This window comes from Aythya fuligula, chromosome 32 (genome assembly GCF_009819795.1).
Source record: "Aythya fuligula isolate bAytFul2 chromosome 32, bAytFul2.pri, whole genome shotgun sequence".
Taxonomy (NCBI): Eukaryota; Metazoa; Chordata; class Aves; order Anseriformes; family Anatidae; genus Aythya; species Aythya fuligula.
Genome location: NC_045590.1, coordinates 368,361 through 388,538, shown reverse-complemented (window position 1 = coordinate 388,538; position 20,178 = coordinate 368,361). Strand labels below are relative to the sequence as shown.

The following is a 20,178-nucleotide window of genomic DNA, read 5'->3' as shown; positions in this document are numbered from 1 at the left end:
CCTACTACCAATGTCACCCATTAAACCATGTACCTAAACACCACGTCCAACCTTTCCTTAAACGTCCCCAGGGACAATGACTCCACCACCTCTCTGGGCAAACCCTAACTAATTCTGAGAAGAAATGTCTCCTAATTTCCAACCTGAGCCTCCCCTGGCACAACTTGAGGCCATTCACTCTAGTCCTATCACTAGGTACCTTTGAAAAGAGGCTGATGCCCAGCTCCCCACAACTTCCTTTCAGGTAGTGGTAGAGAGCAATTAGATCTCCCCTGAGCTTCCTCTTCTCCAGACTAAATAACCCCAGTTCCCTCAGCTGTTCCCCACAGGACTTGTGTTCCAGACTCTTCACCAGCTTTGTAGCCCTTCTCTGGACACGCTCCAGGGCCTCGATAAACTTTTGTAGTGAGGGACCCAAAACTGAACACAGTACTCAAGGTGTGGCCTCACCAGTGGGGATGATACAAGGAGATGATCACCTTCCTGGTCCTACTGGCTACACTAGTCCTGACACAAACCAAGATGCCGTTGGCCTTTTTGGCCACCTGGGCACACTGCTGGCTCATGTTCAGTGAGCATTGACCAACACCCCCAGATCCTTTTCCTCTGCACAGCTTTCCAGCCACTCTCCGCCCAAAGCCTGTAGAGCTGCATGGAGTTGTTGCAACCAAAGTGCAGGACCTGACACTTAGCCATGTTGAACCTCATCCCACTTGCCTCTACCCATAGACCCAACCTGTCCAGATCCCTCTGCAGGGACCCTCCGGCAGACCTACACTTCCCCCCAACTGGGTGTTGTCTGCAAACTTACTGAAGGTGCACTCAATTCCCTCATCCAAATCATCAATAAAGATATTAAAGAAGAAGGGTCCCAACACTGACCACTAGGGAACACCACTTGTGACCAGTTGCCAGCTGGATTTCACTCCGCTCACCACTACTCTCTTTGCCTGGCCATCCATCCAGTCTTTAACCATGCAAAAAGTGTACCTGTCCAAACCATGTGCTTCCAGCTTCTTCAGGAGAATATTGTGTTAAAGGCCTTGCTGAAGTCTAGGCAGACTACGTCAACAACCTTTCCCTTATCCACCAGGCGGGTCACCCGGTCATAGAAGGAGATGAGGCTGGTCAGGCAGGACTTGCCTTTCATGAACCCATGTTGACTGAGTCTGATCCCCTGGTTGTCCTGCATATGTTGTGAGATTGCATTCAAGATGACCTGTTCCATCATCTTTCCTGGCACCGAGGTCAGGCTGACAGGCCTGTAGTTTCCCTGGTCCTCCTTACAACCCTTCTTATAGACAGGCATCACATTAGCAAGTCTAAAGTCAACTGGGACCTCTCCAGATTACCATGACTGCTGATAGATGATGGAGAGCGGCCCAGCAATCACATCTGCCAACTCTCTCAACACCCTTGGGTGAATCCTATTTGGCCCCATGGACTTGTGACAGTTCAGGAGACCTGCTATGGAGAGCAGGTCTCTGTTTCCACCTGAACTGTGGGGGGTTTCTTCTGCTCTGTCTCAGACTTCCAGGTTGGGAGGCTGAGTACCCCAAGAATACATGGTGGCTAGTAAAGAAGTCCAGTCTGATGTAAAGAAGTCATTAAGAACCTCAGTCTTTTCCTTATCTTCAGTAGTCATGTTCCCCCCTGCGTCCAGTTTTCAGCCACAGCCTTGAGGACGGGATGCCATGACTGCAGAGACTATGGCTTCATCAAAGTTTCGAGCAACATACTCCTGAACATAGTTAACTATGGAGCATTGTTGGAAAACGAGTGAAATAATTCACAGCATTAGGCCCATCCTGTTTATTAGTGCAGGTTGATATTAAAAGCAGGTACATTTGCTTCCTCAGAGAATGTCAAAATTCAATAAATGGATCTTAATTGCTGCATACCTGACTGTTGAGCAATGTGTAGACTGGATTCCACATTAGTGGTAAAGAAAGAATGAGATGGTTGTCCACAGGGTATCTCAATGGAACTTTCTGTTGCAAAAACACTGTCCTTCTCCTGTAGAATGCTTGTCCGGGCCAGTGAAGATAGGTCTTCTCCTTGGGGATTAACCCACATGGCTTTGGGCTTTACAAAGGAACCTCTTATTTGGCTCTCGTACATACAAGTGTTTGGCTTTTTCAGAATCATTCCATTCAGGGAACCTGTAACAGAGGCAACTTACCACCACTGCATTGGGCACAACAAAGAAATGCCAACTACGTCATGGGAGAGATCTCACAAAACACCTGCACTTTTGTTGCTATTTCATCTACAATTAAAAACCCTCTGGCTTTTAAGCATTTTGTATTAAAATACAACAAATACAACAAATGTTTCTCTTTGTTTTCTACTCACAAATGTGTAACTTCCTTCCCGGAAGGGGTCTGATTTCCTCAGCAATGCAGATACAAGTGTTAAAATGTTACCTACCAGTTCGGCTTATCTTTTCTTTGACGAGTGTGACTACATATTTCACATCTATATCATCACAAGGCACTGTCATGATGCTTTGCAATGCAAAAAGATCTCTCTCATTCCATGTTACATAGGTCTCGGCCTCCACGTTTTTATTGCCTCCTCCATAGTTTGTCCAAAGTACTTCAGGCTTTGGATTCCATCCTTTTGACTTACATGTGTAGCGACACATGCCTTCCTCCTGCAGATCCCTTTCCAAAGTTGGCTTATTTCCAAGCGCTGTAATGGAATTATTGCAGTAAGGATGAAACATGAGAGTTAAATAAAAATATAAACAAACATATAAGTACCAACAACAACAAAAACTACAGAAAGATGACACTTTCTGATTTTTTCTGTTTTGTCTTGTTTCAATTTGTTTGTTAATACACTGCTCTAACTATTCATAGCACATAGAAACAACCACAATTGATCAGATGAAAGTGGCCATTTAATTTGATTCCCACAAGGAAACACACTAGCCCAGACAGTGAATGCCAATGAGTATGGAGAATGAAAAGTGATAATAAACTATCTGGGAACTTGCAAAACCAAATGAGCAATCTCCACATGGTTGAGAGTATATATGATACAGGGCTATAAAAAGGGAATGCTCTGAAGAGGAAGAAGAGCAAGGAATTGTTCCCTGTCTTTTCCAATACCAAAATAAGAGACATCAAATCAGACTAGCACATAACAGATTCAAAAAAGAAAAAAATGATTTCACACATTCCACTGATCTGTGGAATACATCAATGACATTTTTGTGGATGCTAGTTGTTTACATGCACTCAAACTAAGCTCCTGTCTGACTTGTCCAACAGAACGTCACACCTGAAAAAGTGCTTTCTGGCAGTATTTCCAGGTTTATATTTGGGACAAGTCTTCCATGATGGGCAATTTCAAATGAGGAGAGAAAAGGGGTCCTTAGTGTATCATTGTGCTCACTGCACATTGGTAAATACCCTCCCTAGTAGCTCTGAATATATATATATATGTATATATATATTTCGTTTTACAAAGCCAGACTTTCAGTTTACAAAGCTAACTGGAGAAGCTGAATATCGATAATTCCATAGTAGAAAAACATGATAGGTACTCGTACAGATACTCAGCAGTTCCCCATTGCACGGCTTTCCCACATGACAAGCCACATGGCCTATGCCCTTCAGTACCCTGTCTTCAGATACTCAGAACTGAAGCAAAACTTTCCAGCTATTCCCTGGGTCTCTGTATATTTCCCCAGGAGAAGGTCTCAACTGTTGAGGAAGGAATAGGCAGAGCCTAAAGAGCCCTGATGGGAATTGAATTCAGCATTGTAGTAGCAGGTCTCATTTCACTGTGACAACCTCCCTGCTTACCTGTAACATCAAGGTGAGTAACAGCCTCTTGTGAGCCAGCACTGCCACTCACAGCACAAACATATTCCCCCTCATCGGTTACTTGCACTTGCTGGATAATCAGAAGAAGTGATCTTCTTTCCCAGCGCCCCTTAATTCTGCACCATTCTTCATCCTGGTACTGCTCCACCACCCCACCCAGGCTGGGGGAAGAGCACAGTGGAGTATCCCTTTCCTTTTCCTTTTTGTACCAAATCAAGCCTGTGTTGGAGGGGAGACTGTGTGTCAACTGGCAGGACAGAGTCACTTGCTCGCCAACACATACTACTGAAGGATCAACATTGATGGTGATAGGAACTTCACCTGCAAGGAAAAAGTGGGACCAAATGCATTGTTGTTGTTGTTGTTTTCTGCAAATATATCCTTTCTATCAAGGAAGCAATTAGGCAAAAAGTTATGTGTTACTTTAATCCAAAACAGAAATCTCAGGTTTAGGCTAGAGTTGTCTAGTCCCCTGCAAAAATGAGGACAGGATCTTTAGTCATTGTTACCACCTCTTCCAGGCACATACATGCTTTAGGATTTCCACATTTCCAGGTTTTATACACATGGAAGTCATGTTATATGTTCATGGAAAAGAGGGGAATTGGGGGCAGCAATTTATTCAAGAAGACCATAGGTACGCCGGTGGGAGGATTGCAAACAAAAGCTCACTGAGATAGGAGCAAGTTACCATAAATGAGCTGCAAGGAGCTGACAATCTGATCAGCCTGAAAGAAATCTGTGTAGGTTCTTGCTCTCCACTGACCTTGGCTGTACTATCCGTGAGAAACTGACCAAGCCTCTTTCATCTGTGTGGTAAGATAATAAACCTATTATCTCCCTGAGATAGCCAACACTCCAGAGCAGGACTGTCATGTCTCACCTCATCTGAGATGGCCAATGTTATTCCACACTTGGGAGTTGCCAGACATTACACAGGGTCTACAGTACCTTTATTCCTTCAGGGAATGGGTGCATGAATGAAAGTGCAAGTGTGATAACTTAGGAAATTGGCTAGCTGAACCAAATATTAAGCCATGCATAAGACATGAGCAGAACAACTTGGAGCCAACTCCTGGCCATGCAGTGCCAGGCATGGGATTAAAACAAATGTCCTAAAGGTGACTCAGGCAGGGACTGGCATCTCAGACCAGAGTAATCGGGATTATCCATCTACACCAAAGTTAGGTTTCAGTAATTGTTTCTGTGAGGGACTTTTCACCCTGAACAACAACCCCTTCGTGATCAGCAACTAAAATAGTCCACAAAAAAAAATATGTCTAACTTGGTGGTACTGTCATTTTTCTACAAATGGAGGGAAAAGGGGAAAGGGAAGGTTTTTTTCTTCTGTGTTCCAGCTTCCTCCATGGATCCTGTTTTCTTCATTTCATTAAATGTACTGATCTTTCATATAATTCATCATATTTATTTCTATTCTGTAGCTAAAGTGAATTGCTAGATATAGTAAGGATTTTCTTACCTGTAAACCACTTTGAAATTAAAAAACATTTTGGAAGAGCTAAGAACAGGACTGCTCTGAGATTCATTTCTTAGCACACGTTCTGAAAAACTTCCAAAAATATAATGTCGATCAAGTTAACTTGCTAAGAATTCTGGAAATGGCTGATGTACCATGAGAAAGAATTCCTGAAATGAATAAAAAAAAAAAAAAAGAAAAAGAAAAAAGAAACATAATCTCACTAAAACAGAAACACTTTCTCAAACAAGGCACAGAAATCTTCACTTTTCTTTTGCATGTACAGGCACTATCTGACTGGATAACTTTTGGGGAGGGGAGTCTTGGGAAGAAGAGATGGACCAGTGAGCACAGATGTTTGGCATCCTGGGTGGAAGTTATTTAGCAGGGTGATAAGTGGAGGTGGCAAACCAGAGGATGCTGTGTATATCGTAAGTGGGAAATATCCTGCACACTTCCTGATGATATTTTCCTAAGTGAAAAATGTGTGACTTGAACAGAGGCCACATAAAGAAAATTCCTTACGGCTCTAATATAGGCCTTTCCCCCCTCATCTATTCAAGCATTTTCCAACAGACAATAAAGAAACAGCAGTCAAAGAATTGCATGCAGGTTGGAAAAATCTTTCCCTCCTAGCTAAGCTCTTTGTGATCATATTTCTAGCCATGTTGATTATTACTGCCTTACATAGTTCTGACTTGGGCTTAAACCACAAGATGGGCTTCATGAAAGATTTAAATACATTTAATTTTTGATGAAACTCTGTTGAATTTTCCCTCTTGGGATGGGAATAGCATTTAGGCCACTGCCTGGAAGCGTTTTTTGCTTTGTCAAGGATGGACTTGAAAACCATAGAACTGCTCTATAGTACAACTATATTCCCTGAGGTGAAGGTTTAACAATTTCTCAGGGAATGTTTAGAATATATTTCTTTACTTCTAAACAGAGCAAACAAAATATACAGCTCTTAGAACTAATCTAGTTTTGCCCTCATTGTAGCTGAGTATTATTTTATTTTGGTATAAATTGCAGACAAATCTTGTCCCTGTTACATTGACTCTTTCAGATCTGTACTAGCCTATGGTAAAATCCATGAGCAACAGGGGAGCACAGACTGACCCTCTTGTCTCTCCAGCCAGCGTCATACTGTGTAACCACTGGGGTCCTTCTTGCCTGCTCTCTCGGCACAAAGAATTGAGCTGATCACATGGCATTGTCAGTTTTGTCATTGTCAGTGCCTAAGTGCACTAAGGAACCTTCACAACCCTGACCACCCTCACTTCTAACCACACTCTCTGCTCATTGCTCTTGGAAATTCATTTAAGTTTGTGTCATGGACCACAGGCCTGTGCCTACCTCTCCCTCCTTGACAGACTTTGGACCTTGTGTCCTGAATAGATTTTGGACTCATATTGGAGCTTGTCTCTAGCCCCGTCTCCATCTTGCTCCTGACTGTACCCCTTAAATGGATCCTACAACTGATTCATCACTTTGCCTTGTGTAGGGCTGCTGATGGACTCCACCAGCAGCACGTGGCTCTGCCTGCTGTCTTCAGACCCTGTGGCATTGTTGGGTTATTTGGACAAAGGGGGAATTGTGCTTCCACAGCTCATAGCTCACTGTATCTGAGGGAATTGCTGTCCATCAGTTTCCTAACTATCCCTTTTATGGGGCATAGTAACTTTCAACTTAAAACTTATTTTTATGTCAGGCCAGGAGTGGAGAATGCCCTCTATCAGCCCTCTACTTACATTGCTGGGCTCTCGTTCAATGTATGCAAGAGCACCTGCTCTTGTGTTCTTTTTAGGAAACTGGGCTGTATATCAATACTTCCCCACCTACTTTGTTTGTACAGTGGTATGTCACATCCTGGTGCAAGAGGCACAATGTAAGAACACATCCTGAAAGTGGACATGACATCCTGCTTTCACTTTGTAACAGACTAGCATGTGTAGTCTATACATAACTGAGAGAGGGAATGATGGCCTAGTCTGGTTCTTCCATAACCTCCTTAGAAACTTCTCCAGGGTCCCATCTCAGAAGACTTCAGACAATAAATGCATTCCACACAGTTGTGGAGTTGCAACACAGGACCTCATTTGTGCATACAGTTCTAGTCTGTTGTGACTTAACTACCACCAGGCACTCCTTTTTTTTTTTTTCACTTCCTCTCATAGCCTTTCAAAATCAATCAGCCTGTGTCTCCCAGCATACCCCATTCCTTATCTCTGTGTGTGTGTTACCTTGCACCTGCAAGCCATCATAATTCCAAAAGGCTTGTACTCTTGTCCTTGACCACTGTGAACCACTGAAGTGCAGTAAAAGAGGGCAATGAAACTGAGTGTTGTAAGGAAGCACCTGGGGAATATATCATGGCTTCATGAGTCCAGCATTTGCTCAAAATACGCAGAGTATAAGAGGGAGGCAATTCAACTACAGTGCAGGAAAACACAAGATACTGTTCTAATCACTCAAAAGTGAGGTTAGAGAATAATGAGTCCCCATGTAAGTCACCTCCCTTTTCTTTTCCAACCAACAAAGTTGTGACAAGCTGCATGTTACAAAAGATAAACTGAAATATGAAAATGCACATTAATCCACATTCTGATTGCAAGTTTGCACTTACAAGCTCTTTCCATATTACCCCATTTGAAGGACAGAGTATTAACATCTATGTCTAAATCATTCAAGAATAAAAAAGTATGAAAACAGCAAAATATGTATCTGTCATTCCATATCTTTGCACATTTCTCCTGCAATCCTTAATTCCTTGTTACGATAAATGTTTACACTTATATTATGATCATTTTAACAGATTTTTACCATTCCAAAACAGAGTATGTTACGTTTTCAATCATTCACATCAGAACACTACATATGTTTACAAAGTAGTAGTTCAATTAAATAAAATAATATAAACTACAATATAAATCTCAAAACAATACATGATTAACTTATATAAATACTCAGAGGTTTAGTTATCAAAACACTCTTTCCTTAATAACGCTAAGATATCTTCTACTATATTTCTTATCATTATAACAATCCCAAGATATATCTTGTGAAGTAGTAAAGAGAATATACTTGAACAAAACAGCATCTAGAATATATTATTTTGCTGTTTTAATTGTGCTTCTTTTTTAGCCTTTAAAAGTCTCGTGCTCTTACCTATCAGCAGAAACTTCTCAACCGCCCATTACTAAAAAAATCAGGAAGAAAAGAGATGACTCATGTTCCAGGATGAAGTAGGAGGAGCAATTCTGCACTAATGGGAAAAGGACAATAAATGCCTCTCACTTGCTGCTAGAAATAAAATCGAGAAGACTGGTATAACATGACAGGTAATTGTAGAAGAATAAAAAAATCTTCCTTTCTGTGTGTATTGGGTGTCTGTGGCAAGGATTTAGTAGCTGGGGGGCTGCAGGGGTGATCTCTTTGGGAAAAAGTGAAGGGCTGCCCCCATGTTGAGCACAGCTGGGTACAGCAGTCTTCAAAATGGACCCACTGCTGGAGAAAGATGAATCAATCAGTCAAGCTGGTGGCACCTCTGGGAAAATATATTTAAGAAAGGACAAAATGCTGTATGACAGGTAGGAATGAAGAAAATAAATGAGAGAAACTGCTCTGTAGACAGCAAGGTCATCAAAGAAGGAGGGGGAGGAGGTGTTCCATGCCCCAGAGCAGAGATTTCCACTGCAGCCTATAGGGAGGACTACAGTGGAGCAGGTACCGCACTGCAGCTTGTGAAGAGGACCATAGTGGAGCAGGTGTCCCTTCAGCCTGTGGACAACCACACCAGAATAGATATCCACACTGAAGGGGGCAGATACCTAGATCATTCACGAAAACGTTTAAGACTACTGGCCCTAAAATTGAGCCCTGCGGAACCCCATTAATAGCTGTCCACCAATTTGATGTTACCCTTTTTACTATAATGCTTTGAGCCCAACCCATCAGCCAATTGCTCATACACCTGGACATTTTGTCCAGAAGGGTCCTTTGAGAGATAATATCTAAAGCTTTGCTTAGAAAAAAAATACATAAAATGGCATCCCTTGGTCAACTATATGGGTAACCTTGTCATAAAAGAAAATTAAATTAATTAAATAGGTCTCTCCCCTCATGAGTCTTTGTTGCCTATGACCAATGATTGTGTCGTCATTCAATTTTTTTTTCAGTAACTCCCAGAATAATCTTCTCTATAATTTTAATAGGTACTGAAGTGAGACTGATGGGCCTGTAATAGATAGAAGACCAGGGTCTTCTATCTTGTCCTTCTTGAAAATTTGAACAATGTTTTCCAGCTGCTAGTCAACGGGGACCTTTCCAGATTCACAGGACAAATTGACAAATAATTGAGAGAGGTTTTGTAATGACATCAGCAAGCTCTTTGTATACCCTAGGATGAATCCCATCAGGACATATAGACTTACACACATTCATCTGGAGCAGAAAATCCAACAGAAGCTTAGTGCTGGCTGGAAGTTTATCATTTTCACAGTCATGGTCCTCCAATTCAAAGCACCTGGGGTACCAGTGCTCATCGTCAATCTTGAAGACAGATACGAAGAAGGCATTAAATGTCTCTGTTTTGTCTGTGTCCCTGTTTGTGAGGTGAACATCCTCACAGGTAATGGACAAATGTTTACTCTGGTCCTCCTTCTGCTGTTGATATATATATTTTTTTAAAAACCTTTTCTTAAGGTTTTAAAAACCTTTTCTTTTCTTTTCACAGTACTGGTCAGCTTCAACTCTAACTGAGCCTTGGCTGTATTAATTTCCTCCTTAGAACAGCAAACAGAATCTCTGTAGTCCTTCCATGTCACCTGTCCATGCTTCTAGTGGTCATGTGCTTTCTTTTTCTACCTAAGCTCTAGAAGAAGATACCTGCCCTGCCAAGATGACTTTCTGCCCTGCCTGATTAAATTTTGAGATTTTGGAATTGTCTGTTTCTGTGCTTTTAAGAGGTGGTCCTTCAAAAGTGACTAGCACTGTTGGACCTTGATGTCATCAAAACCAGTTTCACAGGGAATGTTACTAACCAGTTCCCTGAGCAGCCTGAAGTCTGCTCTCCCCTAATCAATTGAAGTTTTGGTGGCAATTTCTTCCTATCAGCAAAGATTTTAAACTCAACTACTTCATGGTCACTGTGGCCAAGATGCCCTCCAATTTCCAATTCACCCATGAGAAAAGGAGCATCAGATCTAGGAGGACACCTATACCAGTCAGTACTAGTCTTCTGACCAATCAAGGTAAAAAGGACATTCCAGTTTTGTTTTGTTTTATTTTGTTTTGTTTTGGGGGGGAGGGGAGCTTTGTACATTTATGGGGAAGGGAAGCACTCTGGTTACTGAGTTCAAGTGAACACTACTTATTCTGGAGAAGAATGGGAAAAGAAAACCACAGTAAAGAGCTTCCTCTGTTTCTTCTCACGTGAACAGACCAGGTGGATTACTTCCTGTTATAAAGATCTTTATAAAGGGAGGAAAGTAACTCTGAACTTACCAAGAGAAATCCAGACTTGATTTTGGACAGCTATTCAGCTACAGGGAGCTGATGAAAGAGAGACCCTGAACGGGATGGCTGATGGGGGCAAGTAAGGGAGGAAACTCACCATTTGAATGTCATGTCACTTCAGCTGTTGGGTCTTGTCTTGTATCCAGAGGTTTATTCAAGAATAAACCTGAATTTGTGAACTTGCCTTCTTACCTAGATTCAGGGAATCTTCACATATTAGTGTTTTTGTTTGTTTGTTTGTTTGTTTTGTTTTGTTTTTTTGAGAAATCTAGTCATGTATTCAACTCCCTTATGATGAAAATGGAGAGTTTATTATACATGTATTCTCTGTGACTAGCTGAAATATTAAGCATTTTAGTAATTCCTATCATTCTGAGCTCTATTAATTGCATTTTCTGTGTTCATTGGGCTGGGAAAAACCAGGGAATTCAGCCCCTTCTACCACATCTGTAGTGTTTTCAGAACAATATGCATAAAATCTTAGTCAGATATTATCTTTCTACTTCTTATTTTCAATATACATGTATGTTTCTAATAACTTCCAATAACCACAAGGTTACCAATTGTTAATTGTGATTTGTTACTTACTCTTAGGAAAGAATATCAAAGAACACATAATGGCTGAGATTAGATCCAGTCAAGATGAAATGAAGAATTTACTGGATCATAAATTTATAAGTATCCACCAACATCTCAAAACACAATCCCACGATCCTCTTTCAGTGTTGAAAACTCAGATCAAGGCAATTGCCAGCAGTTTGACATCCCTTAGAGAAAACCTTGGCCATGGGTTTGAAATGCAACAAGTTCTAGTAGGCAAGCAGCAAATGAATAGAGACTAGATGAATCACACAAAATATCACCTAGAAACACAAACTAGAAGAAAAGAACAAATAAACAATCCAATCTCACCTAAAACAAAAAAAATTCTTCAGGTGCATTTAGATAAATTTCCTTTTGCTACTAGCACTCTAACCCTCATAAAACTGCATACACCCAGAAATGTGTTTCCCTCACCAGGCATCCATGTTCCTCTTTCCCATCAGACTATGAAAGTCCTGAAAGAGTCCTGAAAGAGTAGCTTCCTGTAAAGCCTGTTCTATGAAGCAGCATGCAGTCAGAATCCCTTTACTATTATTCTGCTATCTGCCTCATGCAGAGTGATCTAGTGAAGGAAGTTGTCCCATAGGGTACAGATGACAGCCAGAAATGCAGAAGTAATGAGACACTAAGTAGAACTCTTGAAACCAAATCTGTCTAGATAGAGTTAATTTCCTTCCTAGTAGCTGGTATGGTGTTCTTTTAGTTGTTGCTGAGCAGTGCTTAGACTAAGTCAAGGAATTCTTGGCTTTTCATACTGCCCTGCCCATGAGGAGTCTGAGGATGCACAAGAAGATGAAGGGGACAGAATCAAGACAGATGATCCAAAGTAACCAAAAGAATTTTTCATAACATCATGTTGAACAATAAAATCTTAGGGGAGTTTTCCAAGCGTGCTGCTGATGCTTAGGAACTGGTTGAGCATTTGTTTTCTGTATTATTTTCTTTCATTTTTTTTTTTCCTCCTTATTGTTTCCTACTAAACTTTATCTCAGCTTGTGAGTTTTGCAATTCTTTTTCCAGATTCTCTCCCCTGTTTCACCACTGGGGGGAGGGGGGAGAGGGGGGGAGTGAGCAAACAGTTGTGTGGTACTTAGCTCTCTGCTGGGTTAAACCACAACACAAGTTAATATTTCATAAAATTCACAAGAAAAGGCCATAAAAAATAATCCAAGAAATTGTGATAAGACTTTAAAATGACTTTTGTACTTTAAATAGCTTATCAAGAGGAGGCAATATATATGGCAATATATGGCAATAAAGTAGATTTCAGGTAGGGCTATAAAACCTTACTAGTGGGAACTCTTGTCAGTTTCAGAGGAGGACAAACTTCTTGGAGTGCTAGTGATAGGACAAGAAGGTATGGCCTCAAGTTGTACCAGAGGAGGTTCAGGTTGGAAATTAGGAGACACTTCTCAGAAAGAATAGTTAGGCTTTGGAACAGGTTGCCCAGGGATGTGGTGGAGTCACTGTCCTTAAGGGTATTTAAAGAAAGGTTGGACATCGTGCTTAGGGACATGGTTTAGTGGGTGATATTGGTGATAGGGGCTGGTTGGACCAGATGATCTTGGAAGTCGTTTCCAACCTTAATGATTATATGATTCTTTGATTCTGTTATTTAGAGAAAAATTCTAGAACATGGTTGCTGGCATGCTACTACTAGAAATCACTATTTCATGGGCAAGACAATGTTTCTTAAACCTGATTCCCAACTTATTCTGAATCTAAAAGGTCCCATTCACCACTTAATGTCCTACAATGTTCTGTAAAGGAAACAATAGAAAAAGTCAGATATGGCTCGATCTGGCCTACAGAAGCATCCCTAAAAATGCACAATAAAGGGGTTCCTTTACAATAAATTGTCTCCTACTGTGAAATCAGCAGGGTAATCCATTCCTGAAAATACAGCTGTCTTTCTGCTAGGGACCAGCCTTCGCCATGTAGGACCCATTCTTATGTTATCTGTACCAGAGGCATATCAAAGATAACTCCAACCACACACATCATGTATGTCCTGCAACCTTTCTTCCTCAGATTACTTGGAGGCATTCATTAAAGAAAGGCACAATGCTAAATCTTATGCAAGGTTGAGATTTCAAAGGGTCATAAAAACTCTTCTGCCTGTTAGTGAAAGGCCTAGTGCAACATTTTTTTAAAGCCCTCTTTCCTGTAACTGTATAAAGTCCAAGGGCACTGAAGGCTGCCCGTAACTGTGCCATCTTACTGCAAGTGAAAGCCAGTCAGTTCAGAAGAGACACAGATGAGATGAGGTTTCTCTGAAGGTACGTTAACACATTTTTGTATATATCTACAGTCATTCTTTAAGAATGTATCACTCTATTGTACTGTTGCTAGGAAAAAATCTGTGAAAGCATAGTGTTCTAGGTTACCTTCATTGTTTCGAAAAGAAAATAAACAAATAAGAAAGCAGCTTAAAGGAATAGAGTTTTGTTAGTCATATAAAAGCATGATATTTTTAATATAATATATATATTTTATATGTATGTAATTATATATAAATACATATTTCAACCAATAGGATTTCAGGACATTTTGAAATTCAGGTTTGAGAAATGTATTGTTCTGGGGTGAAAAAAAAGACAACCAGAAGTACACACAGTTGCTATCATAAGTTGTTTAGCCATGAGAAAAAGTAAGATATGGCAAGTCTTATCTGCAAAATCAATGAGGAGAACAATTCTTTGCTCCATTTCTCACAAGGGATTTCTCCCTCCAAGTGCCAGTTCAGCTGGTAGAAAAGTTTCACTTGCTCAGGGTGGGTGCTCTGGTTGCTGAAGAAGGAATACTGCGCTTAAAACTGTGTTTCCATAATGTTCCTTTCAGGTCTTTTTCTCAGCTGTTTGTGGTAATTTCTGTTGCTCTCAGAAGTACTGAGATGGGAAGCATCTTACCTCTGTGGTGCTCTTTCCCAGCATGGTAACTTTGGGCATTTATTGCCCTGAGAGAGGAGGATGTATGTCTCCAGGCCTGGGACTTAAAGATTCACTGCTAGGACTGAGCGTCCTTCCACGGGGGCTGAGTCACTTGGAGTTCATAGTTGCACAGGGTGTCCTTCCTGGGACAACGTGCAGAAGTTTATATGCTCGAGCAAGCAGAGCCACTACCTCACCTATAGGGTGCAGTTCACATCTCTACCTGGCTGTCTGGCATCTTTTGGGATCCCCTTGGTTACTGGAGACTCCCTTACAGGCTTGGCAGGTCTGAGTCAGTACTTAGTGAGACCCGGGCCCTCAATTGGCAACTGCTGGAGAAGAGCAGGGACAGATGATGAAGGGCATCACCAACATCTCCCAGACACCAGAAATCCAGATAGTTAAGCTAGTGGTGTTACACAACCCAGAACAGGATTCCCTTCCAAGGAACGCATTCCTACTTCAAACACCAATGCTGGCATAAACGGTAGACAAGCATTTCAGTAGCCAAGGCTGGGGTGATCTACATGTGTGCTGTTCAGTTTAGCTTGCATTTTAGAGGAGAGCTAGTCAGCTCAGCCAAAGGTGTACAGTGAGGGATGTAGATCAGCTTGAAGTAGGCACAGCAGGACTCTGGGGGCTCCTCTTCAGGGTTCCTTTTCCTCCCTTTGATAAAACCACACTTGTGGGCTGCTGCCTTGTGTCTTATGTGTTTACTCATATGCATACATTGTACATTTCCATCACTTGTTCTTTGTATCAAGGAAGCTTCTGCAATTGCATCCTGTGGGACTGTACTGTCCTCTGGGACTGGCTTTCTTTAAAATTTGCCTTCCCATTTGATGTTGTAACTGGGTGGAGTACAATGCTGCCTTTATTGTGTAGCAAATGGATGTTATGACAAATAAGTGGTGTATTTTAGGAAATGTCTCATAGAATCCAAAGTTCCTGCATCCCCTGCAGGTTGCATGGATACCACAAAGTACTTATCAGGAATTCAGAGCTCAGACATGACACTAAGGCACACACAAATACATTCACTTTCACAAACATTTATATGTATCTTTTCTCACTGTTAGCACCTCCACTTTCTCATTGCCTTTAGCACGTTCAAGGCAGTGACTCTGCTGACACCTAACAGTCCTTCCTGTAATTCACTAACTCCTGGACAAAGTCCTTCTCTTTTTCATCATTGCACTTTCCAAAGAAAGCTAAAGAGAAGACAAGCAGACAGCAACAGGAAAGATGACTGGGAGAGAGATGAAGAGCAGAGCACAGCAATCAGGTGTGCCATGAGCAGGACTCCTCCACAGTAACAAACAGATCCCTATTTCTCCCTTCAGAATGATTGGTCAGAATTATCTTCAGAGCACCTCCTTAGCTTGTTGCTCTGAGTCTCCAATGGAAGATACCTTTCTCCTTTGACTGTGTAAGATAATGTATTGGTTTTATTTGGGAAGGCTTTGGTGGGGCTGAGGGTAGCAGTGGATGCAAGGGTGGCCTCTGAGGAATGAGACCAGTGTCTCTGCCTTGTGTAAGACAGAGCCGGTTCCAGCCAGTTCCACATAATGGAAGCTGAAGGCCATGGAGAGGATTCATGGTGGAGCAGTTTTGGAAGGACTGCATTGTTCGCAAGGGACCCCACACTGAAGTGGAACACTGTGTGGAAAAAGAATCAATGGAAATAAAGTCTATGAACTGACCAACCCCCCATTCCCATTCCTGTGCTCTAAGGTGCAGGCAGGCAGGCTACGACTTGGTTGCCATCATGGAAATGTGGTGGGACCACTCTCATGACTGGAGGGCTGAAATGTCTGGCTATAGGCTCTTCAGAAGGGACAGGCAGCACGGAAGGGGTGGTGGTGTGGCTCTCTATATCAGAGAGAGTTTTGATGTTGTGGAACTTGAGGCTGGGAATGATAAGGTTGAATCCCTATGGGTTAAGATCAGCGAGAAGGCCAACAAAGGAAGCACCCTGGTGGGGGTCTGTTATAGACCCCGCCGAACCAGGATGAGGGGATGGACACGGAATTCTACAGGCAGCTGGCAGAAGCTGCGAAATCGTCAGCGCTTGTTCTCGTGGGGGACTTCAACTTCCCAGATATATCCTGGAAGCACAACACAGCCCAAAGGAAGCAGTCTAGGAGGGTTCTGGAGAGCGTGGAAGATAGCTTCCTGATGGTTAGTGAGCCTACCAGGGGAGGTGCCCTGCTAGACCTTCTGTTCATAAACAGAGAAGGACTGGTAGGAGATGTGGTGGTTGTGAACTGTATTGGTCAGAGTGACCACGAAATGGTAGAGTTCTCCATTCTTGGTGAAGTCAGGAAGGGGATCAGTAAAACTGCAGTCTTGGACTTCTGGAGGGCTGACTTTGAACTGTTCAGGACACTGGTTGGTAGAGTCCCTTGTGAGGTGATTCTGAAGGGCAGAGGAGTCCAGGAAGGCTGGGCAATCTTCAAGAAGGAAATCTTAATGGCTCAGAAGCAGTCTGTCCCCACGTGCCCAAAGACAAGCCAGCACAGAAGAAGACCAGCCTGGCTGAACAGAGAGTTGTGGCTTGAGCTTAGGAGAAAAAAGAGGGTTTATAATCCTTGCAAAAGAGGGCGGGCTAGTCAGGAGGACTATAAGGATGTTGTGAGGCTGTGCAGGGACAAAATTAGGAAGGCCAAAGCTCATCTGGAGCTCAATCTGGCTACTGTCGTTAAAGACAATAAAAAATGTTTTTATAAATACATCAACACAAAAAGGAGGACTAAGGAGAATCTCCAGCCTTTACTGGATGCAGGGGGGAACTTAGTTACAAAAGATGAGGAAAAGGCTGTGGTGCTTAATGCCTTCTTTGCCTAAGTCTTTAGCAGCAAAACCAGTTGCTCTCTGGATACCCAGTACCCTGAACTGGTGGAAGGGGATGGGGAGCAGAATGTGGCCCTCATTATCCATGAGGAAACAGTTGGCAACCTACTACGGCACTTGGATGTGCGCAAGTCGATGGGGCCAGAAAGAATCCAACCAAGGATACTGAGAGAACTGGCGGAGGAGCTGGTCAAGCCATTTTCCATCATTTATCAGCAGTCCTAGCTATCAGGGGAGGTCCCAGTTGACTGGCGGCTAGCAAACGTGATGCTCATCTATAAGAAGGGCTGGAGGGCAGACCCAGGAGACTATAGGCCTGTCAGTTTGACCTCAGTGCCAGGAAAACTCATAGAGCAGATTATCTTGAGTGTCATCACACGGCACTTAAAGGGGAACCAGGAGATCAGGCCCAGTCCTCATGGGTTTATGAAAGGCAGGTCCTGCTTGATGAACCTGATCTCCTTCTATGACAAAGTGACACGCTGGGTGGATGAGGGAAAGGCTGTGGATGTGGTCTACCTTGAATTCAGTAAGGCTTTTGACACCGTTTCCCACAGCATTCTCTTCAAGAAACTGGCTGCTCGTGGCTTGGACTGGTGTATGCTTCGTAGGGTTAAGAACTGGCTGGATAGCTCGACCCAAAGAGTTGTGGTGAATGGAGTCAAATCCAGCTGGAGGCTGGTCACTAGTTCCCCAGGGCTCAGTACTAGGGCCAGTCCTCTTTAATATCTTGATCGATGATCTGGATGAGGATATCAAGTGCACTCTCAGTAAGTTCACAGATGACACCAAGTTAGGTGTGTGTGTCAATCTGCTCGAGGGTAGGAAGGCTCTGCAGGAGGACCTGGATAGGCTGGACTGATGGGATGAGGTCAACTCTATGAAGTTCAACAAGGCCAAGTGCCAGGTCCTGCACCTGGGGAACAATAACCCCAAGGAGAGCTACAGGCTGGGAGATGAGTGGTTGGAAAGCTGCCAGGCAGAGAAGGACCTGGGAGTATTGGTGGATAGACAGCTGAATATGAGGCAGCAGTGTGCTCAGGAGGCCAAGAAGGCCAATAGCAACCTGACTTGTCTAAGAAGCAGTGTGGCCAGCAGGGCTAGGGAAGTGTTTGTCCCCCTGTACTTGGCTCTGGTGAGGCCGCACCTCGAGTACTGTGTTCAGTTTTGGGCCCCTCGCTACAAGAAGGACATTGAGGTGCTTGAGTGAGTCCAGAGAAGGGTGACAAAGCTGGTGAGGTGTTTGGAGAACAAGCACTACGAGGAGCAGCTGAGGGAGCTGGGTTTGTTCAGCCTGGAGAAAAAGAGGCTCAGGGGCGACCTTATCACTCTTTATAAGTACATTAAAGGAGGCAGTAGTGTGGTGGGGGTTTGTCTATTCTCCCATGTGCCTAGTAACAGGATGATGGGGAACAGGCGAAAGTTGTGCCAGGGGTGTTTTAGGTTGGATATTAGGAAGAACTTCTTTACTGAGAGGGTTGTTAGGCATTGGAATGGGCTGCTCAGGGAAGTGGTGGAGTCACCATCCCTGGAGGTCTTTAAAAGATGTTTAGATGTTGAACTTAGTGATATGGTTTAGTGGAGGACTTGTTAGTGTTACACTTCTAAGTGTAGGGTAGACGCTGTATTCAGCAGCAGACACTGCTAGAGACCTTCCAAGGTCCTTCCCACCCTGAACAACTATGTCACTTGGTGAAAAAGGCAAAAACCTAAGTCCCAATCCAAGGCTGGACAAATGCAACAAACTCCTCCAGAACCTTCCAGGCCATGAAGTCCAGTTGCCTTTTACCTGCTGAGAGGAGATGGGACAAAGCAGAGCAATCCCTATGTGGGTTGGGAGGAGTGGAAGGGTCAGAATGTGCTCTCTGAAACCTTCCCAGCAAAGACCATGGGATGCTGCACTTGGGCTGTGAGGCAGTTTAGATGGGCTCTGGGGCAGTTTAGACAGCCTCATGGCCCTGAGAACATGAATGGGACTCCACAGCAGGATACATTGGTGCAAACCCACAGTGCTCTTATCAGGCCCTTGGTTCACAGGACACCATGTTTTTTGTGCTGCCTACGTGATGTGTTCTTTCCCAAAAGCTGTGCATATCATTTCTTCTACTTCCTTAGGAAAAGGTCTTTGCTAATTTCCTCTTTTCTGTCTTTCAAATGAATACAATGCCCAGGACACAAGGAAATATCTTCGAGTGTCCAAGACCTTAGAATGGATTTTGAGCCTTCAAGTAAGTATGCTGGATCCCATTCCTCTTGCCTGCGGTCTTCCTTGGGAACATCCCAGGTGGGATGGATGTCTACAGAGAGAACTGCACCCATGTGGGCTCTACTCCTGTGAGCAACTTACCCACAGAAGATCTTCCAGTCCACAGCAGAAGGCTTAGACTATGGGAAGGGATGTTTTTTTCCCCAAAATCTGTGCATATCATTTGTTGTGTTTCCTTAGGGAAAGGTCTTTGCTAAATTTCCTCTTTTCTGTCTTTTCATTTAAATATTCTATCCAGGAGGCAAGAAAATGTCTCAGAGTGTTCAAGACCTTAGGATGAATTTTGAGCCTCCAAGTAAGTACACAGGACTCCATTCCTCTTGCTCATGGTCCTCCTTGAGTACATCTTGGGTAAGATGGATCACTGCATAGAGAACTGCAGGCATGTGAGGTTTACTTCTCTCAGCAGCTTACCCAAAAAGGATCTTCCAGTCCACAGCAGAAGTCTTGGACTCTGGGAAGGGATTAATTTGATCCTAGGGCCACACCTCTTTAACGTCAAGCACGTCCTTCTACATCAGAGTGTATTGCTGTGTTTGGGAGAGAAGGACTTTCAAACAATGGGCTCAGAGGAAGATGATGCTGATGGGGGAGGTGAGGGGGGAGGGTGTTAACAGGTCATTGTGAGATTTCCCTCCACTGCTGTATGGTAAGGAGGACTGTCTCAACCCTTTGTGGAACTTCCCTGTGATGAGG

At 43.1% G+C, this 20,178-nt stretch overlaps 1 protein-coding gene across 1 annotated transcript in view; it reads right to left on the bottom strand.

Annotated features, from left to right (window-relative positions):
- The window catches only part of LOC116500175 (butyrophilin subfamily 1 member A1-like), a 30,193-nt gene extending 12,771 nt beyond the window's left edge, over positions 1–17,422 (bottom strand). Inside the window, exons 1-4 of the mRNA XM_032205091.1 lie at positions 17,326–17,422; positions 15,503–15,574; positions 3,816–4,157; positions 2,431–2,694 (exon numbers count right to left, since the gene is read on the bottom strand). Coding sequence (XP_032060982.1) covers positions 2,431–2,694; positions 3,816–4,157; positions 15,503–15,574; positions 17,326–17,422 — 775 coding nt within the window. The remainder of the gene's footprint in view (positions 1–2,430; positions 2,695–3,815; positions 4,158–15,502; positions 15,575–17,325) is intronic.
- Between the last annotated feature and the right edge of the window lie 2,756 nt (positions 17,423–20,178).